The following is a 25,868-nucleotide window of genomic DNA, read 5'->3' on the forward strand; positions in this document are numbered from 1 at the left end:
TTGTAGTTGTAGAATGAGTTGGTGTTGTTGTAGTAAAACCTGTTGTTGTAGTCCAGCTTGTAGTTGTAGATTGAGTTGGTGTTGTAGTCGGTGTTCCAGTTGTTGTTGTAGAATGAGTTGGTGTTGTTGTAGTCATTGTTGTAGTTGTAGAATGAGTTGGTGTTGTAGTCGGTGTTCCACTTGTAGTTGTAGAATGAGTTGATGTTGTAGTCGGTGTTCCACTTGTAGTTGTAGAATGAGTTGGTGTTGTTGTAGTAAAACCTGTTGTTGTAGTCCAGCTTGTAGTTGTAGAATGAGTTGGTGTTGTAGTCGGTGTTCCAGTTGTTGTTGTAGAATGAGTTGGTGTTGTTGTAGTCGTTGTTGTAGTTGTAGAATGAGTTGGTGTTGTAGTCGGTGTTCCAGTTGTGGTTGTAGAATGAGTTGGTGTTGTAGTTGGTGTTCCAGTTGTGGTTGTAGAATGAGTTGGTGTTGTTGTAGTAAAACCTGTTGTTGTTGTTGTAGAATGAGTTGGTGTTGTAGTCAGTGTTCCACTTGTAGTTGTAGAATGAGTTGGTGTTGTAGTCGGTGTTCCACTTGTAGTTGTAGAATGAGTTGGTGTTGTTGTAGTTAAACCTGTTGTTGTAGTCCAGCTTGTAGTTGTAGAATGAGTTGGTGTTGTAGTCGGTGTTCCACTTGTTGTTGTAGAATGAGTTGGTGTTGTAGTCGGTGTTCCACTTGTAGTTGTAGAATGAGTTGGTGTTGTTGTAGTTAAACCTGTTGTTGTAGTCCAGCTTGTAGTTGTAGAATGAGTTGGTGTTGTAGTCGGTGTTCCACTTGTTGTTGTAGAATGAGTTGGTGTTGTAGTCGGTGTTCCACTTGTAGTTGTAGAATGAGTTGGTGTTGTTGTAGTAAAACCTGTTGTTGTAGTCCAGCTTGTAGTTGTAGAATGAGTTGGTGTTGTAGTCGGTGTTCCACTTGTTGTTGTAGAATGAGTTGTTGTTGTAGTTGTTGAGGTTGTTTCACAATGAGTTACACATCTTTGTATGTCCTCATTAAAATACGGCGTGTCTTCTCCACACTCAGGGTAACAACCTGCATTAATGAAAAACAAAAACATTGTGAAGTTACAGCAATTTCATATACTGATTTCGTTTCCTTGTTTTAATTAAAAAGTTCTTGAAATGTAGGACAGTGGTCCAACTAGTGTCACGGTTTCTTAAATAAATGAGTGAAGTGGGGATTGTCTACCTTTTATGTCTTCAGTTCTCACCTTTAACACATTGGAATATATACATATATGCTTACCTTCAAGTTGGTGTATATGAAGGGAGTTCATATCATTAGGACAAATTCCTTCTGGATTGTCACAGGTCTTGAGGCAGTGATTGGAGTTGTTATGAGTGTTGATGGGACACATTTTATAGTGCCATGTGCATTCACCTGGTTTATTGTAGTAATCACAAAATACAGCTAGAAAGAAAAAAAACCAACAGAAATGTGTGTAAATGAAAAATCAAGCTTAAGCCTATTTACTAGATGCTAGTTTTCAATAAATCAAATTAAAATAGAAGACCTGATGTACATTTTTAAAAAATGTTAATTAAGTATGAATCTTATGACCTTATCCCCTCTTAAAAATTGTCAGTGTCATATTTTACAAAAAACCACATACACACAGACACACGCCTTTGGAACTTCAGGTCAGAGGTTCCACTCCTGACCAGGGTATATGAATCTGGTAAGGGTCCCTAGCCCTTCCTGTCGTATTCAGGTCGAATCTGACCAATTTAGAAATTTAAAAACTCATAAATATTGTGTTTTATATCTGATTGTCTCAAGGTCTTATAACATCCTCCGCGCTATGCACTTGAACATTTAAAAGTGATGAGGACCTGTTTTGTTGAATTTTGAGTGTTTTAGTCAACTATGTTACATCTGTGGTGTTCCATAGAAAATGAATGGCACAGTATGTACCACCGGCAGATAGAGGAACTGGCTGACATCCAGAAATCCTTCCAGTAACAGGACAAAGCTGGACTGAAAAACATGGGAACAAACTCTAAGTATAAGATCCAGAGAGGGAGGGGTCAACCGCACCAGGCAAGACTCCAGGTGCAGGCTGTGTAAAGATGTCGCTGACACAATCTGGCACTTAACAGGAGGATGCTAGCAGGCAGGGGATACATAGAATGTTATAATCAAGTGGCTGGCATAGTATACAGGAACATCTGTGCAGAGTATGGAAGTCCCAAGTTTAAAATGCAGATACAGACAGAAACTGGTGATGGTTAACCAACCCAATGTTGTAATGTGCTAGTGGTTAATCGGAGCACTCAGTGCAGTGATCAGCAAGCTAGGCAAATGGCTCCAGCAGATCCCAGGAACAACATCTGAGATGTCTGTCCAGAAGAGCGCAGTGCTAGGAACAGCTAATATATATACACAGGACCCTAGAGCACCACCTGCAAGACTTTGGGTGCAATGTGTGTTAGGCAGGGCTCAACTCAATGGATGGCTTGGGCACTGGAACCAGTCTCCTGGAGAGGGGCTGGACTCAGTCTGGTGTTGCCCTGAGTGTTAGAGGCGGAGGTGGCTTGCTGAAAGTACGTTGGGGTTTCTCCCGGTGGACGAGAGGGTTTGTTTCCTGTGCCTTCAGGTCGGAGAATGGGTCCTGACTGTTGTCTGTGCTTTTGACTGACGGTTCAGAGTACCCAGTCTTCTTGGAGTCTCTGGGCAGGGTGCTTGAGGGTGCTCCACCTTGGGACTTTGTTGTCCTACTGTGAGACTTCAGTGCTCATGTGGGCAATGCAAGTGAGACCTGGAGGGGCTTGATTGGGAGGAACGACCTCCTGGATCTGATCCCGAGCGGTGTTTTGTTGTTGGACTTCTGTGGAAATCACAATTTGTCCATAACACACATGTTCGAACATAAGAGTGTCCATAAGTGCACGCGGCACCAGGACACCCTAGGCCAGGGGTGGGCAAACTTTTTGATTCGTGGGCCACATTGAGTTCTAACATTTGACAAAGGGGCCGGAACCGGAGCAGATAGATGGCATGCTTTGAAAACATCACCTCATTGGGGGAAAAATACACATCTTGGGATATGGAGAAAACATGTGCTTTAATTTCCAATGAAAATGAAGAAAAGCATTACAATAAAATCTCTGACTTCGAAATGAGTCTTTAAAGACTGAAAATCAAATAAATGAACATTTTATTTTAAAGCACTGAAAGTTCTGTTATCCTTCAGGATATCACATCACTCTCCTCCTGACTCTTTTTTTTTTTTCCCCCCAAAAACGGTAGGAGATGCAGATGTACTTGTCCTGTTCCTTTTATTCAATTTGTTTACCCGGTGCCAAAAGTCAACAACGACCAGTGCAAGAACAAAACAGTTGCAGCAAGTCAGTCTGTGAAGCGTTATATTTGATCTGCGCTCACTGTTCATTTTAACAACGTGCGTATCACGGAGACACACACATTTTAATGGGAGCAGTGTTGTTGGTCTCCTTTTTTAGCCAGCGCATCAAAGTCTGGAGTTAGTTTTCTTGTGGCGATTCTCAGGATGGATCTGAGGTGTAGGTCTGTTAACTTGGATCTGTGGCTGGCTTTGTTGATGTTCATGACGCTGAATGTAAAGCCAACATCATCTGCGCTTTTCGCCTTAGATTTGGAAACGCGGCATCATTGAGTGAAGCATAGAAGTCATTTAGTTTCAGAGAGCTGAACTTCTCTTTTAAGGCAGGGTCGATGAGTTCGAGCTGAAGCTCCTCTGGAGCTGTTTCGGGGTCTTGTAACAGAGGAAAGGCCAGTGACTTGTCAATTTTATCGAAATCCAAAAACCGACGGCAGAATTCTCCGTGCAGTGCATCCAGTGACTCACTGTATTTCTTTACTTTTGCTCCGGCCTCTTTCAGCATGGCTAGTGTAGGAAAATGAGTGAATGACTTGTTCAAAATCTGCCTGGAGAATAAAGCCAGCTTGGATTTGAAGGCTTTCACGTTTGTGTGCATGTCATGCACAAACTGCTCCTTCCCCTGCAGTTTCACGTTGAGCTCATTCAAGTGTGAAAATACGTCCGTAGCAAACGCAAAGTCACACATCCAGCTCTTGTTGCTCAGCTCAGGAAATTCCTCAGTCTTCCCCTGCTGCTCCAAAAACCACGCCAATCTCCTCTTTGAGCTCCCACATTCGTTGAAACACTTTGCCCAAACTCAACCAGCGGACACGGGAGTGATAAAGCAGGTCCTGGTGATCCGCATCAGTTTCCTCCAGGAATGCAATGAACTGACGGTGCTGAAGTCCCCCTGCGCGTATGAAGTTGACAAGTTTCACCACAGGATTCACAACATGATTCAGCTGTAACACCGATTTACATAGAGATTCCTGGTGGAGGATGCAGTGGAGGAAAATGACATCCTGGTCAGGGTTTTCATCTTTGACTTTATTCTGGATTCTCCTCAGCAGGCCAACGTTTTTTCCCGTTAAATTCGGAGATCCATCTGTGGTGACGTTAACAAGCTTACTCCAGGGAAGCTTCATATTTTCGATGGCTGCAGACACCCGTTCAAACAAGTCCTCTCCCCGTGTTTGTCCTTTCAGAGACTCCATTGTCAAAAACTCCTCCGTTATTTCAAAGGTTTCGTTGATTCCTCGGATAAAAATAAGGAGCTGAGTAGTGTCTTTGACATCGTTGCTTTCATCCAGTGCTAAAGAATAAAAAGTGAATGACTTTTTGTTTAATATGCTGGTGATATCTTCATCTATTAGTTTGGCAAGTCACTGTCCACCGTGATAAACTGATTTTCTCAAATTTGTCTTTGGTCTCCGGGCACAAAATACCTCCTGTCTCTACCATACATTCTTTTAAAAACTCGCCCTCTGACAGTGGTTTGCTGGCCTTTGCTATTTTGAATGAAAGCATAAAACTGGCCTTGGTACTTGACTCTTGAATGGCAGTTTGACGGTGAAAAAAACTTTGCTGAGCCTTCAAATTAGCTGCCAACTTCTCAGCAGCAGCTTCCCGTTCTTTTGTTGAGAGCTTGCTAGCATAATTAGCGTGCTTTGTGGCAAAGTGACGGCTAATATTATACTCTTTAAAAACCGCCACAGTTTCTTGGCATATCAAGCAAACAGCAGATGATCGATATTCAGTGAAAAAATATTTAGCTGTCCACTCCTTTTTGAACACTCGACATTCTCTGTCCACTTTCATTTTCTTGGGTCCGCTCATCTTCATAGAGGGGCGGTGGGTCACAGGGTAAAGTGCAAACGTGGAGTAATAGGCCTACGCTTCACCTCAAAAAAGGCAATATATCTAGAGTGCGCCATCTAGTGAGGAAACATCAGAATTGCAGGGGAAATAAAACATTAACAAGGTTAATTTATTAATTTTTTTTCAAGTTTGGCGGGCCGGATCAAAATGTTTAACGGGCCGCATGTGGCCCCCGGGCCGTAGTTTGCCCATGCCTGCCCTAGGCCGTAGGTCGATGATCAACTTTGTAATTGTATCACCAGGCCTGTGGCCATATGTTCTGGACACTCAGGTAAAGAGAGGGGCTGAGCTGTCAACTGATCACCACCTGGTGGTGAGTTGGATCAGGTGGTCGGGGAGGATGCTGGACAAAACTGGTGCACCTAAACAGATATAGTAAGGGTGTGCTGGGAACACCTGGCAGAGGCCCCGGACCACAAGATCTTCAACGCACACCTCCGGCAGAGCTTCAACAGCATTGCGAGGGAGACTGGGGACATTGAGTGTAAATGGACCGTGTTCAGCACCTCCATTGCCAAAGCCACTGGACCGAGCCGCAGCTACAAGGTGGTTGGTGCCTGCTGTGGTGATAACTTCCGAACCAAATGGTGAACACCAGAGGTGAAGGGAGCCACCAGACTGAAGTCCTATTGGGCTTGGTTAACCTTGTGGGACTTTGGAGGCAGCTGATAGGTACCATCAGGCTAAGTGGATGTGGCTCAGGCAGTGGATGAAGCAAAAACTCAGGTGTGTTGGAGGATTTTGGAGAGGCCATGGAAAAAGACTTTTGGACTGCTTCGAAGAGGTTCCACATCAAAAGTGGCCAGTTGAGGTAGTTTGGACATCTGATAAGGATGCCTCCTTGGTGAGGTGTTCTGGACATGCCTCACTGGGAGGAGGATCCAGGACAGACCAAGGACACGCTGGGGAGATGTTATCTCTCTGCTGGCCTGGGAACACCTTGATGTCCCTCCTGACAAGCTGGAAGAGGTGGCTGGGGAGAGGGAGGCCTGTGCTTCTGTGCTTAGGCTGCTGCGCCTGTGACACGGCCTCAGATAAGTGGAAGATGATGGATGGATGGCTGGCTGGCTGGCTGGCTGGATGGTTTGTGTGTGTGTTTTCCCATAGTCTATTGCAGGGGTGCCCAATCCCAGTCCTCGAGAGCAACTGTCCTGCAGCTTTTAGATGCATCCTTGTTCCGACACAGCTGAATCAAATGAATGGCTTGTTATCAGACCTTTTCCAAACTTGATGGCATGCTGAAGAGGTAATCAAACATTTGATTCAGCTGTGTTGGAGTAGGGATGCATCTAAAAGCTGCAGGACAGTAGCTCTCGAGGACTGTGATCTTGTGTTATATAAATAAATTGAATTGAATTGGAACTGAGAATGAGACAGTATATCAAGTAATTAACAAGTGTGAAAATAATCAAGATAATTTAACAAACAGGAAGTCAAGGCAAGACACCAGCAAAAACTATTAAAATAACAGAAAAATAATAAAAGACACCTACTAAGCACAGAGACAAGAAAACTCATGCTCAACATAGATAAGGACACGGGGGAGGCAGGAATAATACATTTAGCCACAAATCAAAAATACAATAATTATAAAACTGAAATGTGTCACAAGAATAATTAACCCAAAGCAAGAATCTCAGATTTTAAGTTTAAGATTAAAAAATAGACAAAAAGCAAAACTTTGTACTCTAAAGCAGCAATACAGTCTAAATAGGAACATTCAGCAGGTAGTGCTGTCAGCGTTAATCTTGTTAAAATGATGTTAAAGCCATGACCGCATTAACGCTGCAAGCAATGTTCCCTCTAAGCTGTGCGCGTGCGCAATTGCGCACTGCTGGCACGGTCTCTGCGCACCAAAAATCTGCGTTGCGCACAAAAACAATCAAACCTGAAATGAAATGAAAATTAAAACTTTAACAATTCTGTTTTACAATTTTAGTCGGTAAGCAACTGGCTGCTCCCGAATGGGATTAGAACGATGCCACTTTATCCCAAAGCGGCGTGGCTGACCAGGAGTGAAGCCACGTTAATGACAACGTGTACAACCATTGGAGAATTGAGCAGGACAGACGGAATAATTGACTGAAAAAGTGTGGACTATACCACAGGCCACGTAAAACTAGAGTTATGATAAAAAAAAAATATGCAATGCTTTCTTTTTTTCCTGAATACTATCGTTGTCTATATTTACTGTGGGAAGAAATGGTGCAAACTGTGTTTTATAAGGAAAACGCTCAAAAACACTCTCCGCCTGTGAGGAAAAACAACACCCCCCCCCCGTCCCCCGCCCTTTCCCATGTCGACCAATCAAAACATGGCATTTAGTTGTTAAGAAACGGGAGGAAGTTTTAGGAGTGACGGTGGTGTTTTGAGATGTGAGAGATTTGCGAAGTTTAGCGCAAATCTTGTGTAGTTAGTGTGTAGTGTAGTCAGTAGTTTTGTTGTGTGTCAGAACAATGAGGCATCTACTGAATGTTACAGGTGTTATAGGAATGATACATCTTCTTTTGTCAGGCCTGCAGGTATCAGGCTGTTGTTCTCCTTTATCTCATAGTGGACAGAAATTATTTTTTGTAGTGGCACAAATAATTTTTGTGGCATCAGATTTGATGCGGAACAGCTGATTGTTCTGTAAATAGTTTGAAATGTTTATTTAAAAAAACGCCTTGGCTGCATTTTTAGGTAAAACTCAGTAACATTTTTGAATAAGTAACTATGTAATTAATTGCCCAACATTGGTCATCATATACTGTATTTTGCAGACAGAGTTACAGGACTCTCTCCCAGACCACAGACTCATACTCATAATACAAGTCAGAGCTTTATTTAAGAAAATAGAAGAAGAAAGTTTTTACTTCCAATAGTGTTAACGTGCTACACAGGTCATGAACAAGATTTTTTTTTAATTTTCATTGTAAGTGGGCTAAAGCAGTTAAATAAAAGTAGTCTAACATAAATGTAAATGCTGTGATTTGATAATTTTAATAAACCATGTAACGTGGATGGATTAGATGCTGGCGTGACCACAGTCCACACATCTACTGTTTCTCACAGTGGTCCAAGGGATCACTCAGGGAACTAACTTAACGAGCTAACTGAGCTAACACGGTGACGCTGTGCAGCCCCATGCATGTTAGCATTAACGGAGTACTTGCCGTGTTAATGCAGTTATGGCGTTAATGTCAATTTAACAACATTAACGCTGACAGCACTATCAGCAATATTAAACAAGAAGCCAAACCTGAAGAACATACCTATGGCATGACGACAACAGTGCCTTTGTTCTATTTTTTTTCCTTTTATATCTAACGTATAACCGATGACTTAACATTTTTTTAAATTTAAATTTACACATGTAAAGAGCTCAGCTCAGTTCTACTGTATATTAGAACCTGCTTGATTCCCAGTAATAAAACAAGTAGTAAATACTTGTTTTTTTTTATATACAATTTTTATTCGTTTATCAAGAATAGCATAAAACAACACAACCAAACAGAGAAGAAGAAAGAAAAAAAAAACACCACCCCAAAAAATCCCACATCCACACAGACACAAAAAAACATATTTTCACTCAATTACCCACAGATATAGAAAGAGAAAAAGATAAACTCCAAAAATGAATTGTCCTTTACACTTGCTTCCTATTTAACTGAGAACATCTTAATCGCAACCACCCCCCCTCAACAGTTGGGACAAATCATTTGGCAAATAAGAAGGCAAAGGGGACCAAACATTGAGAAAGAGACCCTCATTTCCTCCTAAAATAGCAGCAGTTCTTTCGTGAGGAATAACTTTAAATAATTCTCTGTACCACAACGTCACAGAGGGAGGTTTATCCTTAACCCAATTAATGAGAATACATTTCCTAGCTACCAGCAATAGTTTGTGACATAATTTGCGCTGCAAGTGATTCAATGTTAATTCTTTTGAGGGTAGGCCAAGAAGAAAGTACCCGGGGTCCCTTTGAATCAGGTTGTTAAAAATATTACTTAGTTCTTGAGATATGAAGCTCCAAAATCTTTTGATTAATTTACATTCCCAAAAGTACTGAAAAAAAGTGCCAGTTTCTTTTTGACATTTACTACAAAGATGGGAAATATGAGGTGCAATCTTATGCAAGACATTAGGAGCTATATAAAGGCGATGTATGATTTTGTATTGGGTTCTGTCTTTTCGCTTAATAAGAAATGTCTCAATATCATCATATATAACTATTTCTGAAGACTGTGGAATTCTAGAATGAACGAAGTTACGAACCTGGAGAAAGCCAAAAAAGTGGTCTCTAGGAATATTAAAATTTGACTGCAATTGCTCAAAGTTCATCAGTGTGTTGTTTTGATACAAATCGCCAATTACCCTTAATCCCTTTTTGTGCCACTTATCGAACATGCTACAAGACATTCCTGGAACAAAATCTTTGTTTCTCAGTAAAGGAGTCAAGAATGAAGTGCAATCTTCTCTACCCAACCTTTTACGCATTTCCCCCCAGACCCTTATTGTATTATAAATGATTGGGTTATTCTTAATCCCCATTTTTAATATTGTTTTTTTTTGTCACAGACAGCTAAGCTCCAAAGGGAATAAGGTAAAGTGGACCAAGAGTCTAGGTGAGAGTGAGAATTTAGATAAGCATGTAGCCACTCCCATAAGATACAGCTATGACATGCCCAATTATAAAAAATTTAATTTGGTAAGCCTAAGCCTCCCCTATCTATAGGCAATTGTAGAGTTCCAATCCTTAATTTAGGTTTCTTGCCACACCAGATAAATTTTGAAAAGGCTTTTTCTATATCACAAGAAACTTTCTGAGTGATCAATAAAGGTAGCATTTGTAGGGGATATAATAAATACTCATTTTGATTAAGTTCACACGCCCCATAAGAGAAAGCGGCAGTTTTTGCCATCTATCTAAATCTTTTTTAATTTTTATTATAACGGGTGATAAGTTCAGTTTCCATAAATCTTTAAGAACTGGTGGAATGTTTAGCCCAAGGTATGTAAAGCTGCTGGGGGACCATTGAAAGGGATTAGAGATATCTGGCAAAGAGTTAATCTGATCACCCAGCGGCATAACTTCTGATTTCCCAAAATTAATTCTGTAACCAGAGAATGAGCTGAACTCATGTATGGTAGACATAATAGCTGGTATTGATTGTTCTGGTTTTGATAAGAACAGCAGAATATCGTCAGCGTACAATGCTATCTTATGATTTGTTCCACCCACTGTTATACCATGCACATCTTGGTGCTGGCGAATAGCCTCAGCTAGAGGTTCAAGTGCTAATGCAAAGAGGAGAGGGGACAGGGGACAGCCTTGCCTCGTACCTCTTTGCAATGGAAACGCTGATGATTGTACACCATTAGTTATGACACAAGCTTCTGGAAATTTGTAGATAGTTTTAATCCATGCAATAAAACCCTCAACTAAGCCAAATCTCTCTAATACATTAAATAGATATGTCCACTCGATTCTGTCAAATGCCTTTTTGGCATCTAAAGATATAACATAGGCTTTATGATTTGTCTGATTCGAGTATTGTATAATATTTAATAGTCGTCTAATATTTGTAGATGAGAAACGATTTTGGATAAAGCCTGTTTGATCAGGGTTTATGAGCAGTGGGAGAATGCCCTCAAGCCTCCTTACTAATAGCTTGGAGAGTAATTTAGCATCGACATTGATGAGACTGATTGGTCTGTATGATTCACACCTATCTGGAGATTTATTTTTCTTTAGAATTAACAAAATATTAGCCTGTCTGAGTGTTGGGGGCAATTGGTCATTCTTAAAAACATATCAGTCAATGGTCCTACAAGAAGGTGACTTAGTTTTTTATAAAACTCTGGGCAGAAACCATCAGGCCCTGGTGCTTTTCCTCCTTTAAGGGAGTTAATAGCAAGGCACACTTCCTCCTCTGTCACAGGGTTATTTAACTCTTTTCTGTGACTTTCTGATAACGATACAACAGGCACCTTCTCTAGAAATTCCCGCATCTTCCCATCTGTATTACTACACTCTGATGAGTATAAGTGTATATAAAACTGCTTCATAATTCGATTAATATCCATTGTTTTATAATGCTTAACATGTTTATTATCAAACAGTGATTGTATAACGTTTGTATCTGTCCTGCCTTTTGCTATTTTTGCTAAGAGACGGCCAGGTTTATTCCCAGATTCATATAATTTATGCTTAGCAAAGAAAATTGCTGCCTTTGCTCTTTTAGTCAGTAATTGATTTAAAGCTGAGCGGGCTGCTTCTAACTTCTTAAGTATAGTTTTGGACCTGGAGATTTTAAACTGCACTTCTAGTTTTTGTATTATGTGCTCTAAATCGAGTTGTTCTTTTGACGCCTTTTTCTGCGCTATAGTGTATGAGATAATACTACCCCTAAGATAGGCTTTAGCAGTTTCCCACAATAAAGATGGGCTTACATCTTCCGTTTTATTAGTGGTCATAAAAACATTCCACTCTTTAGTGATATATTCAATAAATAAGGGGTTACTCAATAAATGAGGATTCATCCTCCATCGGCGGGAATTTGGCTCAAAATAAGGTGGGTGAATATTTATACTTACTACTGAATGATCAGATAATGGACAAGACCTTATTGAACACTCTTCCATCCTATCCAACACCGTCTTGGATTACAGGAGCAACTCTATTCTTGAGAAGCTCTGATGGGGGCAAGAAAAAAAAGTAAAGTCCCTATCTGTGGGTACTCGCCAGGAATCAAAAATTTCTAGATCAGAACAGAACTCTTTCAATCTAATGCTTCTTAGCGACAATTCACTCCCTGGTGGAGATTTATCAACCCTAGGATCAGGAACACAATTAAAATCACCTCCCAACACCAAATATGGGGAAGCTATGGCTGAAACATGGGTTAAGAGATTGGGAAAAAAAGAGACATCTTCTGAATTTGGACCATAAACACATCCTATAGAAACAGATTCTCTAAATAAGAAACCAGATATAAGAATGTAGCGTCCTTCCTTATCTTTTATGACTTTTTCTATGGTTAGTGGCAACTTGCTATGGATAAGGATGGCTACTCCTCTGCTTTTTGTGTTATATGATGAGTAAAAAACTTGGCCAACCCAATTTCTTTTTAGTTTTGAGTGTTCCAAATCATTTAAATGAGTTTCTGAAAGTACGGCAATTTGTGTTTTTTCCTTTTTCAAGAATGAAAGAAGTTTTTGTCTTTTAACAACATTATTCAGCCCTTTAACATTTAAAGAAATTATTTTAAGGTCAGTCATATCAGCTCAATCTCTTTTGTTATAGTTTCTTTTCCCCCTCTATTATAACATGATGTGTGGGAAACCATTTCTCGGAGTGCGCTACTGCAATTAAGCAAACGGATGTTTTCATAGAAGGAAATGCGGGTAATTTTAGATACATTATATAGACAAAAACATGAAAAAAATAAAATAAAAATAAATAAACAACAGAAACAATAACCACGCATATTAATGATAAAAAAAGGAAAAAAAACAACCCCTAAAATCCCCCTTTCCTCCCCCCACAAAAACGATCCTACGATCCATCAAAAAAGAAAACTTGGTCTCGTGAAACCGAGCAAAAGTCACTGACAGAGAGGCAAAAAGGAAAAGAAAAAGACACAAAACTTCCTCTCCAAACTCCCGCATGCCACCGAGAGAACCAGCCAACCTCATTTATATTTCTGAGTTAAACATGTTTTACTTTATAAAGTTTGTAAGAAAAAACAAATAAGAAGGGACGGGACAGTTAAATCATTCCTTAATAAGTGTACAACTTCCAGTTCCAATATACCTTAACATGGACTGGGTATCCTTAAATTAAGAGTATGTCTAATATTTAAGTGCCGTAATAGAACTAATCATATTCAATCAATTGCTGTCGGTGTTCAATTTAACTCAAATTGTTCAAAAAAGCAAGAGCATCTTCAGATTTACGGAAGGAGTAATTGTTCCCTCCGTGAGAAAAGTTAAGTGTAGCAGGATAGCGCATATAAAAGCGCATATTTTTCTGGATAAGTTTTTGGCACACTCCGTTAAACGCACGTCGCATCTCTTTTACTCCTGTTGCCAAATCTTGTCGAATATGAATGATCTGTCCATCATAAGTCAGGGGGCCATTATCTTTAGCTGCAGTGAGGATCCTAATCTTGTCTACCGGATTATGCACCTTAATAATCATTGCACGAGGGTGATTAGGTCTTGATAATCCAATGGACCGATGGGCTCTGTCGATTTTGATTTTCCCCTGTGTAGTTTGAATACTCAACAATTTGAATACTCAACAAAAATACTTGTTAATTAAAATTTAATCAAGTATATAAAAAGCTGAAATGTCATTTTATTTTGTGAGTGAAGAATAACTACTTACGACAGATCTCTGGAGTTCTCCATGCAACACAAACACCGGCCTCAGCACAAGCCTGAGCATAAGCTGCAACCGCTGTGCAGAAACATTCACAGTCTCCTCCTTTGTCACAGGTACACGCATCTTTCACACAGTTTTCATAAAATGGAAGGTGGTCTACCTATTTAATCACGAAAAATGTATTAAAAATATGTGACAATATGTATGATAAAATTAGCCATAGAACTCATTTGGACAAATTACAAACATATTACCTTATAGTGGCATTCGTTAAATGTCTCTTTTATGATATGACACATAATTTTTGCCCAGTTTTCTCTGGGTGCTGATGTACAAGCTTCAAGATCAGCTGTCTGATCTGGGAAATTGCTGTACAGTTTCCAGCTGTTTGCAAACTCTAGTGGTTTGCTCACTACCAGCTGACCCTGGGTAGTGAAGTCATTCTTCGCATTACCATCAAAATTTCCACACAGGCCACACACCTCCCCCTGGAGAAACAAGAGAAGTTCATTGCTTTTTTTTAATAACACATGACATGTGTTCCATAAAGTACGGTGGCCCCTAGAGACAAAGCATGTACAAACTCCAAAACACTTGCAAACTCCAAAACACTTGCAAACTCCAAAACACTTGCAAACTCCAAAACACATGCAAACTCCAAAACACTTGCAAACTCCAAAACACTTGCAAACTCCAAAACACATGCAAACTCCAAAACACTTGCAAACTCCAAAACACTTGCAAACTCCAAAACACTTGCAAACTCCAAAACACTTGCAAAATCCAAAACACATGCAAACTCCAAAACACAACAGAAGTGCTCCAGGACGCTAGGGGCAGTGTTGAGCTTTTGTTACCTAGTAACTACACAAGCCAGGAAGTACCAATGACCGGATTTGGGCTGTATCCCAATTCAGGGTCTGCAGCCTTAAAGGCCGCATTTTATGGCAGATTACGTCACAGCGACACGACGAAGGCTGTCCCAATTCAAAGGCTGCTCGAAATGCGGCCCTCAAATGCGTCCCTGAATTTTAAGGATGGGTCGGTGTCCCCTTCATGGCCCAACATATCCCAGATTTCATAGAGCGGCGGTTGTGTGGATAATTTTGCCGAAAAAAAACGACGGAAGCGGAGCCGCCGAAGAGTAAACTTTCAGAAGTAAGTACTGAATATTATGTCACTTATTTATGCACAAATGTTTTTATAATGAAGAACATTAAAACATTACTGTTGGCCACATGTCGGGAAAGTTATGTGACATTAGCGATGGTTTTAAAGCCTTTACTTCAAAATATACGCCGTTCAATAGTTGACTTTAATCTTACAGAGAATGTGATGATTTTATGGATAATTAAAGTCAGTCATATATCCACAAACACGACAAGCTGAAAGTCAGTGATACTGCTCGGTTTGCAGTCCTGAATATCACAGCACAAGCAGGATTCACTGCACTGTTAATGTTAGCTATGTTATATTGCTGCCTCTGTTTGGTGGTGTCGAGCCAAACGGACTTTAACGTGTGTTTGAACGAGCTGACGCTTCACTGAAAGAAAGATGCTTTAATCACAGGAGTCACACATGTGTTCACTGTACCATCTGGGAACTCTCCTTGTTTCGTAATAACACAAACACTAAATCCTCCTTCTTTTGTGCTGTTTTGTAGCAGTGTATACACCTGAGACTGTCACCTGTCTGTCTGTCCTGCACTCTCTCTCTTTTTCTTTCTCTCTGATTGTGTAATAAAAGTATGAACATTCATTTATAAGTTACACTTGTGTTTGAATCCTGCAGCTTATCACACATTTGATTTCCATGTGTGACAACTGCAAGTGTCCAGAGTGAGGACAGACTGAGGGACCCACTTGCAGTAACAAGTTTAATATTCAGAAACCTAAAGTATGTATCAGCAGCAGAATGGACCTAAAAATAAATGTTTGTTCCAGTTCTATGAAGCTTTGAGTATTTTGGATTAGTAGTACTGCTGTGTTTGTTGCATCATATTACTGTAATTGTTTATATGCTTTATATATTTTGAGGTAAGTTGATCTATAGTGTTACATCATATTCTATAAGGATGTTATGTGTTTGTATACTTTCTGCCCAGTTTGACCCATTTAGCAGAAGTCAGCCTGTTTAAGGCTCTGATATCTATTCTGTATGACTTAAAGCAGTTATGACATGGTCTGATTTTCTCACCCAATAAAGGAATGATTCATATATCAGTCTACTCTTCATTTTATCAGAAACAGTTATCACAGCTTGTACATTTTCTTTTTATAAATATATGTAAGCAATGAGCCAAATTTAGTAATGCCAACATACTGAAGGAACAACATCCATCCATCCATCTTCATCCGCTTTATCCGGGGCCGGGTCGCGGGGGCAGCAGCCTAAGCAAAGAGGCCCAGACCTCCCTCTCCCCAGCCACCTCCTCCAGCTTATCCGGGGGAATACCAAGGCGTTCCCAGGCCAGTCGAGAGATATAATCTCTCCAGCGTGTCCTGGGTCTGCCCCGGGGCCTCCTCCCGGTGGGACATGCCTGGAACACCTCACCCAGGAGGCGCCCAGGGGGCATCCTTGTCAGATGCCCGAACCACCTCAGCTGGCTCCTTTCGATGTGGAGCAGCAGCTGCTCTACTCTGAGCCCCTCCCGGATGGCCGAACTTCTCACCCTATCTCTAAGGGAGAGGCCAGCCACCCTTCGGAGGAAGCTCATTTCTGCCGCTTGTATCCGCGATCTCGTTCTTTCGGTCACTACCCACAGCTCGTGGCCATAGGTGAGGGTAGGGACGTAGATCGACCGGTAAATTGAGAGCTTCGCTTTTACACTCAGCTCCCTCTTCACCACAACGGACCGGTGCAGCGTCCGCATTACTGCAGCTGCAGCCCCAATCCGTCTGTCGATCTCCAGCTCCCTTCTCCCATCACTCGAGAACAAGACCCCGAGATACTTGAACTCCTCCACTTGGGGCAGGAACTCATCCCCGACCCGGAGTGGGCACTCCACCCTTTTCCAGCTGAGAACCATGGCCTCAGATTTGGAGGTGCTGATCCTCATTCCCGCTGCTTCACACTCGGCTGCGAACCGTTCCAGTGCGAGCTGGAGGCCCTCACCCGATGAAGGAACAACATTTGTCTCTTATATATGATACACCTATATATACACTGTCAAAGATACTTGTCTTTGAGTGAAGATTTAAGGTGATAAGACATATAAATAACTGCAACTTGAATCTGTACTGAGGCTCAGTATTTGACACAGAGTTCATGTTCACTGCTGTAATAGCTAATAATGATTAATATAATAACTATAATATTGGCCATATTATATTTACATTACCAAAGTGATATGACTTTAGTCTCATGAACAATATTAGCTAATTGTTATTTACTAACTAATCTTAAATGACTGTTCAGTACGGAAATGAAGCCCAAAAACCATGTTTTACTCTCCTGTGGTCTCAGCCTCAGATACTTCTCAAATCACACAAAGCTCTTGTAGAAACAAACAAACAAATGAACAAAATATGTTCTCCTTCATTTCTGTCGAACAAAGTTGTATGACACGTTTCCAGCGGTTAGTATCATGGTTGCTAGGCAACCTGGGAAGCAACAGAGACTAGACCGTCCCATACAGACAAACTTGCTGTTTATTTTGCAAATCGAGCTCAACACTGCCCCTAGCGTCCTGGAGCACTTCCGTTGTGTTTTGGAGTTTGCAAGTGTTTTGGAGTTTGCAAGTGTTTTGGAGTTTGCATGTGTTTTGGAGTTTGTACATGTTTTGGAGTTTGCATGTGTTTTGGAGTTTGTACATGTTTTGGAGTTTGCAAGTGTTTTGGAGTTTGCAAGTGTTTTGGAGTTTGCAAGTGTTTTGGAGTTTGCAAGTGTTTTGGAGTTTGCATGTGCTTTGGAGTTTGCAAGTGTTTTGGAGTTTGTACGTGCTTTGTCTCTAGGGGCCACCGTAATAAAGTATGTGTTCTGACTTTCACATAAAAAACAAGATGTGTATTTAAAGATAAAGGTTTATTTGACTCTTTCAGGAAGGGCCTGACAAAACGGGAAAAGGGATTTCATTCTCACAAATATGCACTTGTAAATTGTGGCTGGGGTGTGGTCTTTGGCCTGCTGCAGCGGAGAAAGCAGACACACAGTCAATTTATGTACCTGTGCACCTATTCTCCTTGCCTCCGCGCAGCCCCAAGAGCTCACTGTGACGCTTTCTCCGCTGCAGCAGGCCAAAGAACTCCTGCTGCCATAGAAATGTTTTCAAATATTACATTACATACATAGAATAATTCATTTTTAAACTGTCACTTACAGAGTACTGTGGTTCCAGTCGGATTTTAACTGTTGCTTTATGATCCGATATAACTGTTAGACCAATGTCAAATTCAACGACCAGATAGAAACCAAGCTTCCTTTTGGTGTACTGAATCTCAGTACCATTTGGAGAAATGACGTCCCCTTCATTTTCAGAATCAAAATCAGAATAAGAATACTTTCTTAATCCCTAAATAAAATATGTGGTTACAGTTGCTCCAAGAAAGTAAGTGCAGCAACAGACTAAACTATATTAAATAATTCATTATATTACAAAGTAACAAAATATAAGAAATAGCTCCAACATATAAAAATAGCAATTATAAACATCCAGAAATCAAACAGATTCAATATATAGGGTTGACACTGTTTAACTTTAACTGTTTAACTGTTTGCTGTTTTCACTGTAAAAATGTGCAAAAGGGTGTATTTTTTGCATTTTGTTTTTTTTTACTGTGCAATTTGAGTTGTACAGGTAGATAGTCACAGGTAGGAATGATTTACCTTTTAAAAGTGTGATTTCCTTTTCCTATAATGGAAAGTAAAGGGAGATTTCTTTCAATGTCATGTAAGATTGCAGTTAAAAATATTTTCCTCTACTTGCCGGTAGCTACATGGCCTTACCCCCAGGTGGATCCTGATCTTTCTGAAGCATATGGGGTTTGGAAGTTCACAAATCTCACTTTCTATGATAACAGTGAAGTTGTTCTCCTGTGTTTTATTACCACATGTGTTCTTAAAAGAGACAAGCATTAGCATGTTTATTTTATACAAACAGAGACTGCTGATCAAATCAAAATTCAGGTTGTCCTGTACTATTCAAAATCAAGTGTTAAATCTCTTTAAATATTGTAAAGTTAATTGCTTATTTGACAGCTGATGTTACTAAAAAAATATATTACTTATGCAAATGCACCTTGTGAACAAATAGAACAAATATGATAAGACTCTGTTACCACTAAAGAACTCTGAGTAATCACAATAAAATGAGCATACAATTATTTTTGATAAAAAGGCATGTATTACCTTGACTACAGTGTAAGACATCTGTCCATGAAAGCCATATGAGTTCTCATCAAATGTAATATAGTGACCACTTCCATAAATAATACATGTTCCTGGACATTTCTTGTCTGTGCAATCCCATTTTCCACTTTTGCAGGTGCTAAATGTTTCAGAAAGGATTGAAATTAAATACATTTTTGTAATAAGACTAAAACTAATATAATATATTATCAGTTTCAGTGATGCTATGTCAATCAATCAATCAATCAATCAATCAATCAATCAATCAATCAATCAATCAATCATACCAGGTGTTGCATTTCTTAGAGATTTTTTCTCCACTGGAATAAAGTTTCTTTCCATGCTGACATGGGCATTGGTTTTCTTTTACACAGGAACCTTTACCATCATCGACGAGGCCTCTGGGACAGAGACAGCCAGATTTACACTCAGTGGCATCCTGGAAGGATAGAAAGAAAAATACAAAAAATAGAAAAATAGATGATTGGTAAAACCAACATGACATTGATAACACAAAGGCAGACTTTGTATCTACATTTTGAAAAAGTTAGTAGACCTAAAATGTAGGTCTTGATCAGCAAAAACAGCTTACGCATTCATTGTCCGGATTTGAACAGGTTCGAGCACACTGCACTCCAACATCTCTTTTGTCTGCAGTGGAGCAGTTGAAGTATTCTTTTGGAGAAGTGCATGCTGTAACAGAAGCAGGAACTACTTTAATATTCTGTAAATTAACTACAAATCAGTTTTATAGTAGAAAAAGAATATCATTAATAACTGACTTGAAGAGCCAGCTGCCAAAGGATCACAATGAAGAACTCCATCAGTGCATACGCTAGAAAAACACAATGCAACACAAAAGGACTTTAAATTATAGTTTGTACCAATATTGCTTGCATTATATTGCTTGCATTATAGTCATGGTTAATCATTAGTTTAATTTGTAGTCCTTAAATAACTCACCAGTAGTCATTGTTGATGTTAATGGTCTTTCCTGGTTCAATGGTTTCATCATTATGATAACAGGGACACTTTGCTTTGGGGACACAGATGTCATTGTCATCTAGGTAGTGATTTTCAGCACAGGAACAGCCGCCCACAGGCAAGAAGTCAGAGGTGCAGCTCTGCATCTTTGAGCTCAGCGATCTGCAAGTCAGCTGACATCTCTGATGTATGTAAGAGAAGGTCTGAGATGCTGGGCAGTTCTTGGTGCGTTTGTCTGTTTTATAGAAAATATGATAGTCATTACATCATAGTTTTGGACTAACTAATGAAAGAGAAAATGTCCATAAAACGTCATTACTGAGCTGTTTCACTTACTGCACACATCCTTTCTCCAGCCTATCAAGAACACTCCCTTTGATGCACAAGCTCTTGCAAAGGAGGAGAAGACAGCACACAGGCAGTCCTCGCTCTTCTCACAGTTACAGCTAGCATAAATACATCGCTGCAGAACACAGTGAATATTTTTATGGTATTACAGTCCTATTGAATTTAGTTAAAGACAAACAGAGAGGTTTTTTTGTACCTTGTAGTAAGTCTCAGCATCCACCACGGAATGGCACTGTGCAAAGGTACTATTTGGCTGTCGTAGCAAGGGGCACCAGTTCTTGGCAAACTTTTCTACAAGTAGATTATCAGTTTTGAAGATTTTTGAATTTATTGTATTTCTTGTGTGATTAGATACATATATCACAGAAAATCTGTCTTGAGCAGTAAAAAAATCAAAGGAATAATGCTTGATGATAATAGTTAACAACTTACCATTTTCCGTCCTAAGAGAACAAGGGTCATCAAGTCGTCCATGTCCATCTTTGCATGAATAGTCAGTTTTCCAAGAATTACTAAAAGTTCCTTCTTCTCCCTCCACCATCCCCTGACGAGTCCTCATGTCATCAGACTGCATCATGTTGTAATTCCCACATAAACCTAAAGATTGCAGGAAGTCGAGTACGTACAAAGGCTCTAAAAATATTGCCTCGAACAGTTTTGAGCATATTGAAAGTATTTGTAATTCTTCTTTTTTATTTTTAACCAAAATTTTTAATTACACTATGATGGCTGATGATGGTGAGAAAAAAATACAACACAGAAATAATCACAATTACTGTTACCTTCAAGACCAGTGGTATATTGATATTTTAATATATACATATTAACTGATAGTTGTACTTCTGATTATGGTTAATGGCTAATATAAAACCCACCACGCGTCTTTTCTCTGTAGCTCTGCTCCAGACTGACATAGACTTGCATCAGAGGCACATGCTGGATCTGAATTTGTAAACCAAAACTTGTCTGGAGCATGATGTGAAAGGATGAAGCATGGAATATACTGATATCTCCTGTGAGTCAACAGAAAAATAAAAATCAGAAGATCATATTTGGGATAAAATGATCAACTACAATCTTAGTTTCTGATATACCTGAGTTATAAGGCAAAGTGACCTTCTGTCCATTCTTCTGCACTCTGCCTTCAGAGGTGAAAATTATGGCCTGAATAAAAAAAAAATGCTATTAGAGTGTGGCTCAGTGTAAATTATTATAATTACTGTAGTTTACACTCACGTTGTTTTTGTCTCTGTTCAAATGAATTTGAGTCGTATTGTTGACGTGAACATTGTGTCAAATGGACCAGAATGGTAAAATTTGGACTCACATAATCCTGAAATACACATAGAGCATTTTGAGTACAGCCTATATAAAATGCCACCTTAATATCAGAAGATTGCATATCTTTAACAGTTGGAGGCGTTGATTCATTCACCTTGCTGTTCACTTTAGCCAGAGTGTAGTCACAGTCTCCATGGAAGGTGAAGTCTTTACCATCAAAGGTGGTTATGTATGAACCCTGTTCAACTGAACATGTAGCATGCATTTGAAGGCTCTCACAAGACCATTTACCTGCAATGCATGTACTGAAAACACAAAGACTTTAAGGAAAAAGCACACACTAATGAATTGAAAATAATACTTTTTGAAAAACATGAAATGTGAAACATACCAATTTTCTCCCCGCTCCTGGTAAACCTCATTGGACTTGTAGACTTTGTCATGTTTGCATGGACACTCAGAAAGAGGAATACAACTTCCCGTGGAAATATCATCAAGCACAGTTTCTAATAAAGACGTGACATGATTTTAGACCGTATATATTACTGGTACTTAAACATTTAGGCATGATGAGTACAAAGAAACAGCACCAACCAGGAGGACAGAAGCAGCCGTCTATATTGTGATCTTCACAAACTATACTCGTGTCTGGGAATCTGCAGGTATTGATGCAAGGAGACCCATACTCATCATATACCATCGTGGGTGGACAATGTTTAGCTGCGAAGATTAGAATATATAGACACACAGATGGGAATTACAAGAGGGACCTGTTTGTATCATGTCAGAAACGGATGGACTATATAATAACACTCAGACCAGATTTTTATTTCGCTAATCTTATCTAATCTTTTCTTCTTCTTTCTTTCATATTTATGTTCTTTCTGTTAAAAATAGAAGAAAAATAGATATGTAGGCAGATATCTTTAACAAATTATTGAAGTTAATGCACATTATACTGTACAGTGATTGCTGAATGTCAATAAAAACGAAATTAAAAAAAGAATACGTAGAATACATGGATGAGATTTATTACTATTTATTGTACCACTGAATTAATAATCTTTTTTCTTCTTAATTCACTTTACATGTAAGTAATTAATTTTAAGAAAAAGTGTCCGAACATCAAACCACATGAACAACACTGGCCAACATTACCAACAATCTTTTCAGAATCTCAGACTATGAACTGCAAGATATTTGTAGTGCATCTGACACTAATAAAGAGTGGAGTATGTCAGTGTTACTAAGGGAATGCCAGATTTCTTTTAGATTATTACCAGCTAGATTTCAGTTTCCTGATGAGTTCAATCACTCTTCTGTGCATAAAATACTCAGTATTGTTACAGACACATTTCAGTCTACGTATGCGTCCTACATTGCCATTGTTAAATTTGGTAGTAAGAAAACCAATTGCTCTCAAAATGCAAGTTTAATAATTTAATTTCGCAGGGAAATGTAACTCTTTATGTCCAAGAGTCAACCTCATGAGAAAGAAATAAAAATGACAACATAAAACCTTACCACACAACTTCGGAGTCCTCCAGTTGGGAGGTTGTCCTCCAGCATGAGAGCACTGTCGAGAGAACTCAGAGAGTGTGCTGCAGACACAGGAGCCATTTAAATTGCTACAGTGACACATATCCTTCACACAAGCCTGAATGTAAGGCTCAGGGTGAATCAGAGGAATGCAGGAGCTCCAGGATTCATTTTTAAAGAGGTCTTTGCAGAAGATTTCCTTAAAGGGACAAAAAAGAGGCATTGTTAATATGTGTAAAAGGATTTATGCAAATACACATCACCACATATCTATTTTTAAAGCTAGCTGGATAACAAAAACTCACAAACTCCTTGCATGAATCCGTCATATTCTCAGTCTTCCCTGATGTCTGTACCGCTTCAGTGAGGTCCTCACAATTAATTGGACTAGCGGTTTTCCATCCATTGCCAAACGTAATGGGGCTGATTTGTTGACCTGTATCTGATGACATTAATCGTTACATTCTAACTCTTGCATACTACCGATGAAACACATTAATATGAAATGAGTATACACCTTTATCGCGGAGGTCTGAATTGCCATTGAAATCTCCACAAAGTCCACAAATGCGATTAGCATATTCATCATCAATTTCCACCTGAAAAATGCAGAAATAGGTTTATTTATTGTTGTTCATTAAACAGTGAGATGATTGAACCACTGATTAATCAAAGGAAAAACCTTATTGTTACTTCTTGGTAAATGGTAAATGGCCTGTATTTGTATAGCGCTTTACTTAGTCCCTAAGGACCCCAAAACGCTTTACGCGTTCAGTCATCCACCCATTCACACACACATACTTCTTCTTAAAAAAAACCCAAAACAAGACCCTCCCCCCAACACACACGCACACATGCTAGCACGCACATAGGCGCGCACACACAAACAAAGTTACATTTGATACTGTCATAATGTCACCTACAGCTGGAATCTTATACTGAAAGTGATGAGATAGTGTACACCAAAGAGCATTTTATCTTACAGTCTACACAATACTTGTGGTGTTTACTCTTGCTTCACCCACATCCACTGCTTTCTTAGTACTTACAGTTGTGTTTGTACTCATTTCTCCATTCAAATATTCTGCTTATTCAGCCCTTCAGTATGCTTTTATCCCCTTTGTAGTTATTGTAAATCTACTTCCAGCACAATACAATGTAGACTTTGTGTTTCTCAAAGATCTTTTAAAAGTTACTCTGTAACCAATGCCTGGCATTTCTCAAGTGTAAAGCAATTCCGATCGACTTAAGACTTTTTGCAACAACCATCAGAAATATGGTTGTGACCTGGAAAAAAACTGTCTTGAGTTACTCTAAGTTTCAGCAGTGTTCATAAACAAATGATGTCTAAGTTATTACCATGACTGCATCATCATTGTACCACATGACAGTGATGCCAACTTGGGAGTAAAGCTTTAAGTAAAACTCAGTTTTTTCCAACCGTACCCCGGCCTGGAAGTATGGAAGTTGAATACTTGGGAGAAAAACAAAAACAATATGACACAAAGTATAGTACAGTTGTTTTCATTTCAAATTTTGAGGACCAAAAGAAATGTTGTTTGACTTGGCATTGTTTTGTTTTGTTTTGCTTTTTACCTCTGCTCATCCAGAGTGACCAAATCCTTGCTGATGTTGTATAAATAACTATTAATTTTCACAACCACAAAACGTATTGTAGCGTTTCCAGGATTCTCCTTCCTCTTTATGTCCATTGAGAACGTCTGGGAATTCTGAGACTCATTTGAGACATGGTTAGACTCATTTGCTATTGTCCGTATCTCTGAGCAAACATGCAGTGGTATGAGGCCTTTCCAGAGAATTTGGCTGCTTTCATGTATGATAATATATCTGTTTACACTGTGTCCATCATCTTTATGCTTTCTTTCCAACAGTAATTGCTTTTCAAATGTAATAAAATGTGAAATGAGGTCTATAGACTATACACATAACTATGGAAACTCACAGTAATGCACGTAAGCCAAAACTCTTGATGTTACAATCTTGGGATTATTTTAAAAATAATACTACATAATTATTACTTTAAAATAGTCACAGATTATAATAATAGCAAAAAACTATCAACAATACATAGGTCACAACTGAAATACTTGAAAAAATAACATTTGCGAAGACAACGACCATTAACTGCTTGACACGGTGTGTTCTTTTGGACAATTAGGCATGTGGTGGCAATTCTGTGACGTTTATTTTTTAAACAATATATTGCAGTCTTTGTTTGTAGTCTTTTATAATCCTATCCCCCATGAAGGAATACTCTCTACTTTTCTGAAGTATTTGGCTTCTCATTTTTAAGGTGATGAAGGTGAATTATACTAGCTTTATACTATCTAGGAGTTAGACAAGATTAGCTTTTACCTTTTTAAATTCGACTGGCTAAATCAAGAAAGAGCAGCAACACAATTCAACTTGTACACAAAGTAAAGTCTACTGGAGCTCACAATGCAAATTATTATGTGACATCTAAGCAGTTGTTTCCTTCAAGCTGCAACTCTACATCCCATCTTGGGCTTCCCCTACTTCCTACTTTAACATTTATATATTTATATTAAGAGGACTGATTCATGACCACCAATCAGAGCAGACATTCTGATGTGATTTGGGTCATTATAGAATATCCATGGAAGGCATAAACCAAGACAAATGTCGTCTTGATGCATTCTTAATCTGGACGCTACGTCCAGATGAACAGAATCAACTTTTGGAAACAAGACAATGTCTAGC

General features: G+C 39.3%; 1 protein-coding gene and 1 pseudogene across 1 annotated transcript in view; both read right to left on the reverse strand.

Annotated features, from left to right (window-relative positions):
• The window catches only part of LOC147324811 (mucin-5B-like), a 45,612-nt gene that overhangs the window by 13,547 nt on the left and 6,197 nt on the right, over positions 1-25,868 (reverse strand). Inside the window, 29 exon segments of the mRNA XM_086302731.1 lie at positions 115-530; positions 613-953; positions 1,013-1,071; positions 1,285-1,449; positions 13,632-13,788; positions 13,883-14,116; positions 17,947-18,092; positions 18,453-18,477; positions 18,573-18,683; positions 18,975-19,113; positions 19,262-19,413; positions 19,567-19,667; positions 19,757-19,809; positions 19,938-20,193; positions 20,295-20,421; positions 20,503-20,597; positions 20,739-20,903; positions 21,182-21,319; positions 21,401-21,470; positions 21,543-21,573; positions 21,575-21,639; positions 21,742-21,892; positions 21,979-22,093; positions 22,182-22,307; positions 23,112-23,325; positions 23,432-23,564; positions 23,634-23,725; positions 24,486-24,600; positions 24,723-24,906. Coding sequence (XP_086158857.1) covers positions 115-530; positions 613-953; positions 1,013-1,071; positions 1,285-1,449; positions 13,632-13,788; positions 13,883-14,116; positions 17,947-18,092; positions 18,453-18,477; positions 18,573-18,683; positions 18,975-19,113; positions 19,262-19,413; positions 19,567-19,667; positions 19,757-19,809; positions 19,938-20,193; positions 20,295-20,421; positions 20,503-20,597; positions 20,739-20,903; positions 21,182-21,319; positions 21,401-21,470; positions 21,543-21,573; positions 21,575-21,639; positions 21,742-21,892; positions 21,979-22,093; positions 22,182-22,307; positions 23,112-23,325; positions 23,432-23,564; positions 23,634-23,725; positions 24,486-24,600; positions 24,723-24,906 — 4,176 coding nt within the window.
• Positions 3,603-4,608, reverse strand: LOC147324812 (general transcription factor II-I repeat domain-containing protein 2A-like; annotated as a pseudogene).

This window comes from Aulonocara sp. 'chitande type north' Nkhata Bay, linkage group LG7 (assembly GCF_057382095.1).
Source record: "Aulonocara sp. 'chitande type north' Nkhata Bay isolate Kocher_YH1m ecotype deep benthic linkage group LG7, A_spYH_male_GT1.1, whole genome shotgun sequence".
Lineage (NCBI taxonomy): Eukaryota > Metazoa > Chordata > Actinopteri > Cichliformes > Cichlidae > Aulonocara > Aulonocara sp. 'chitande type north' Nkhata Bay.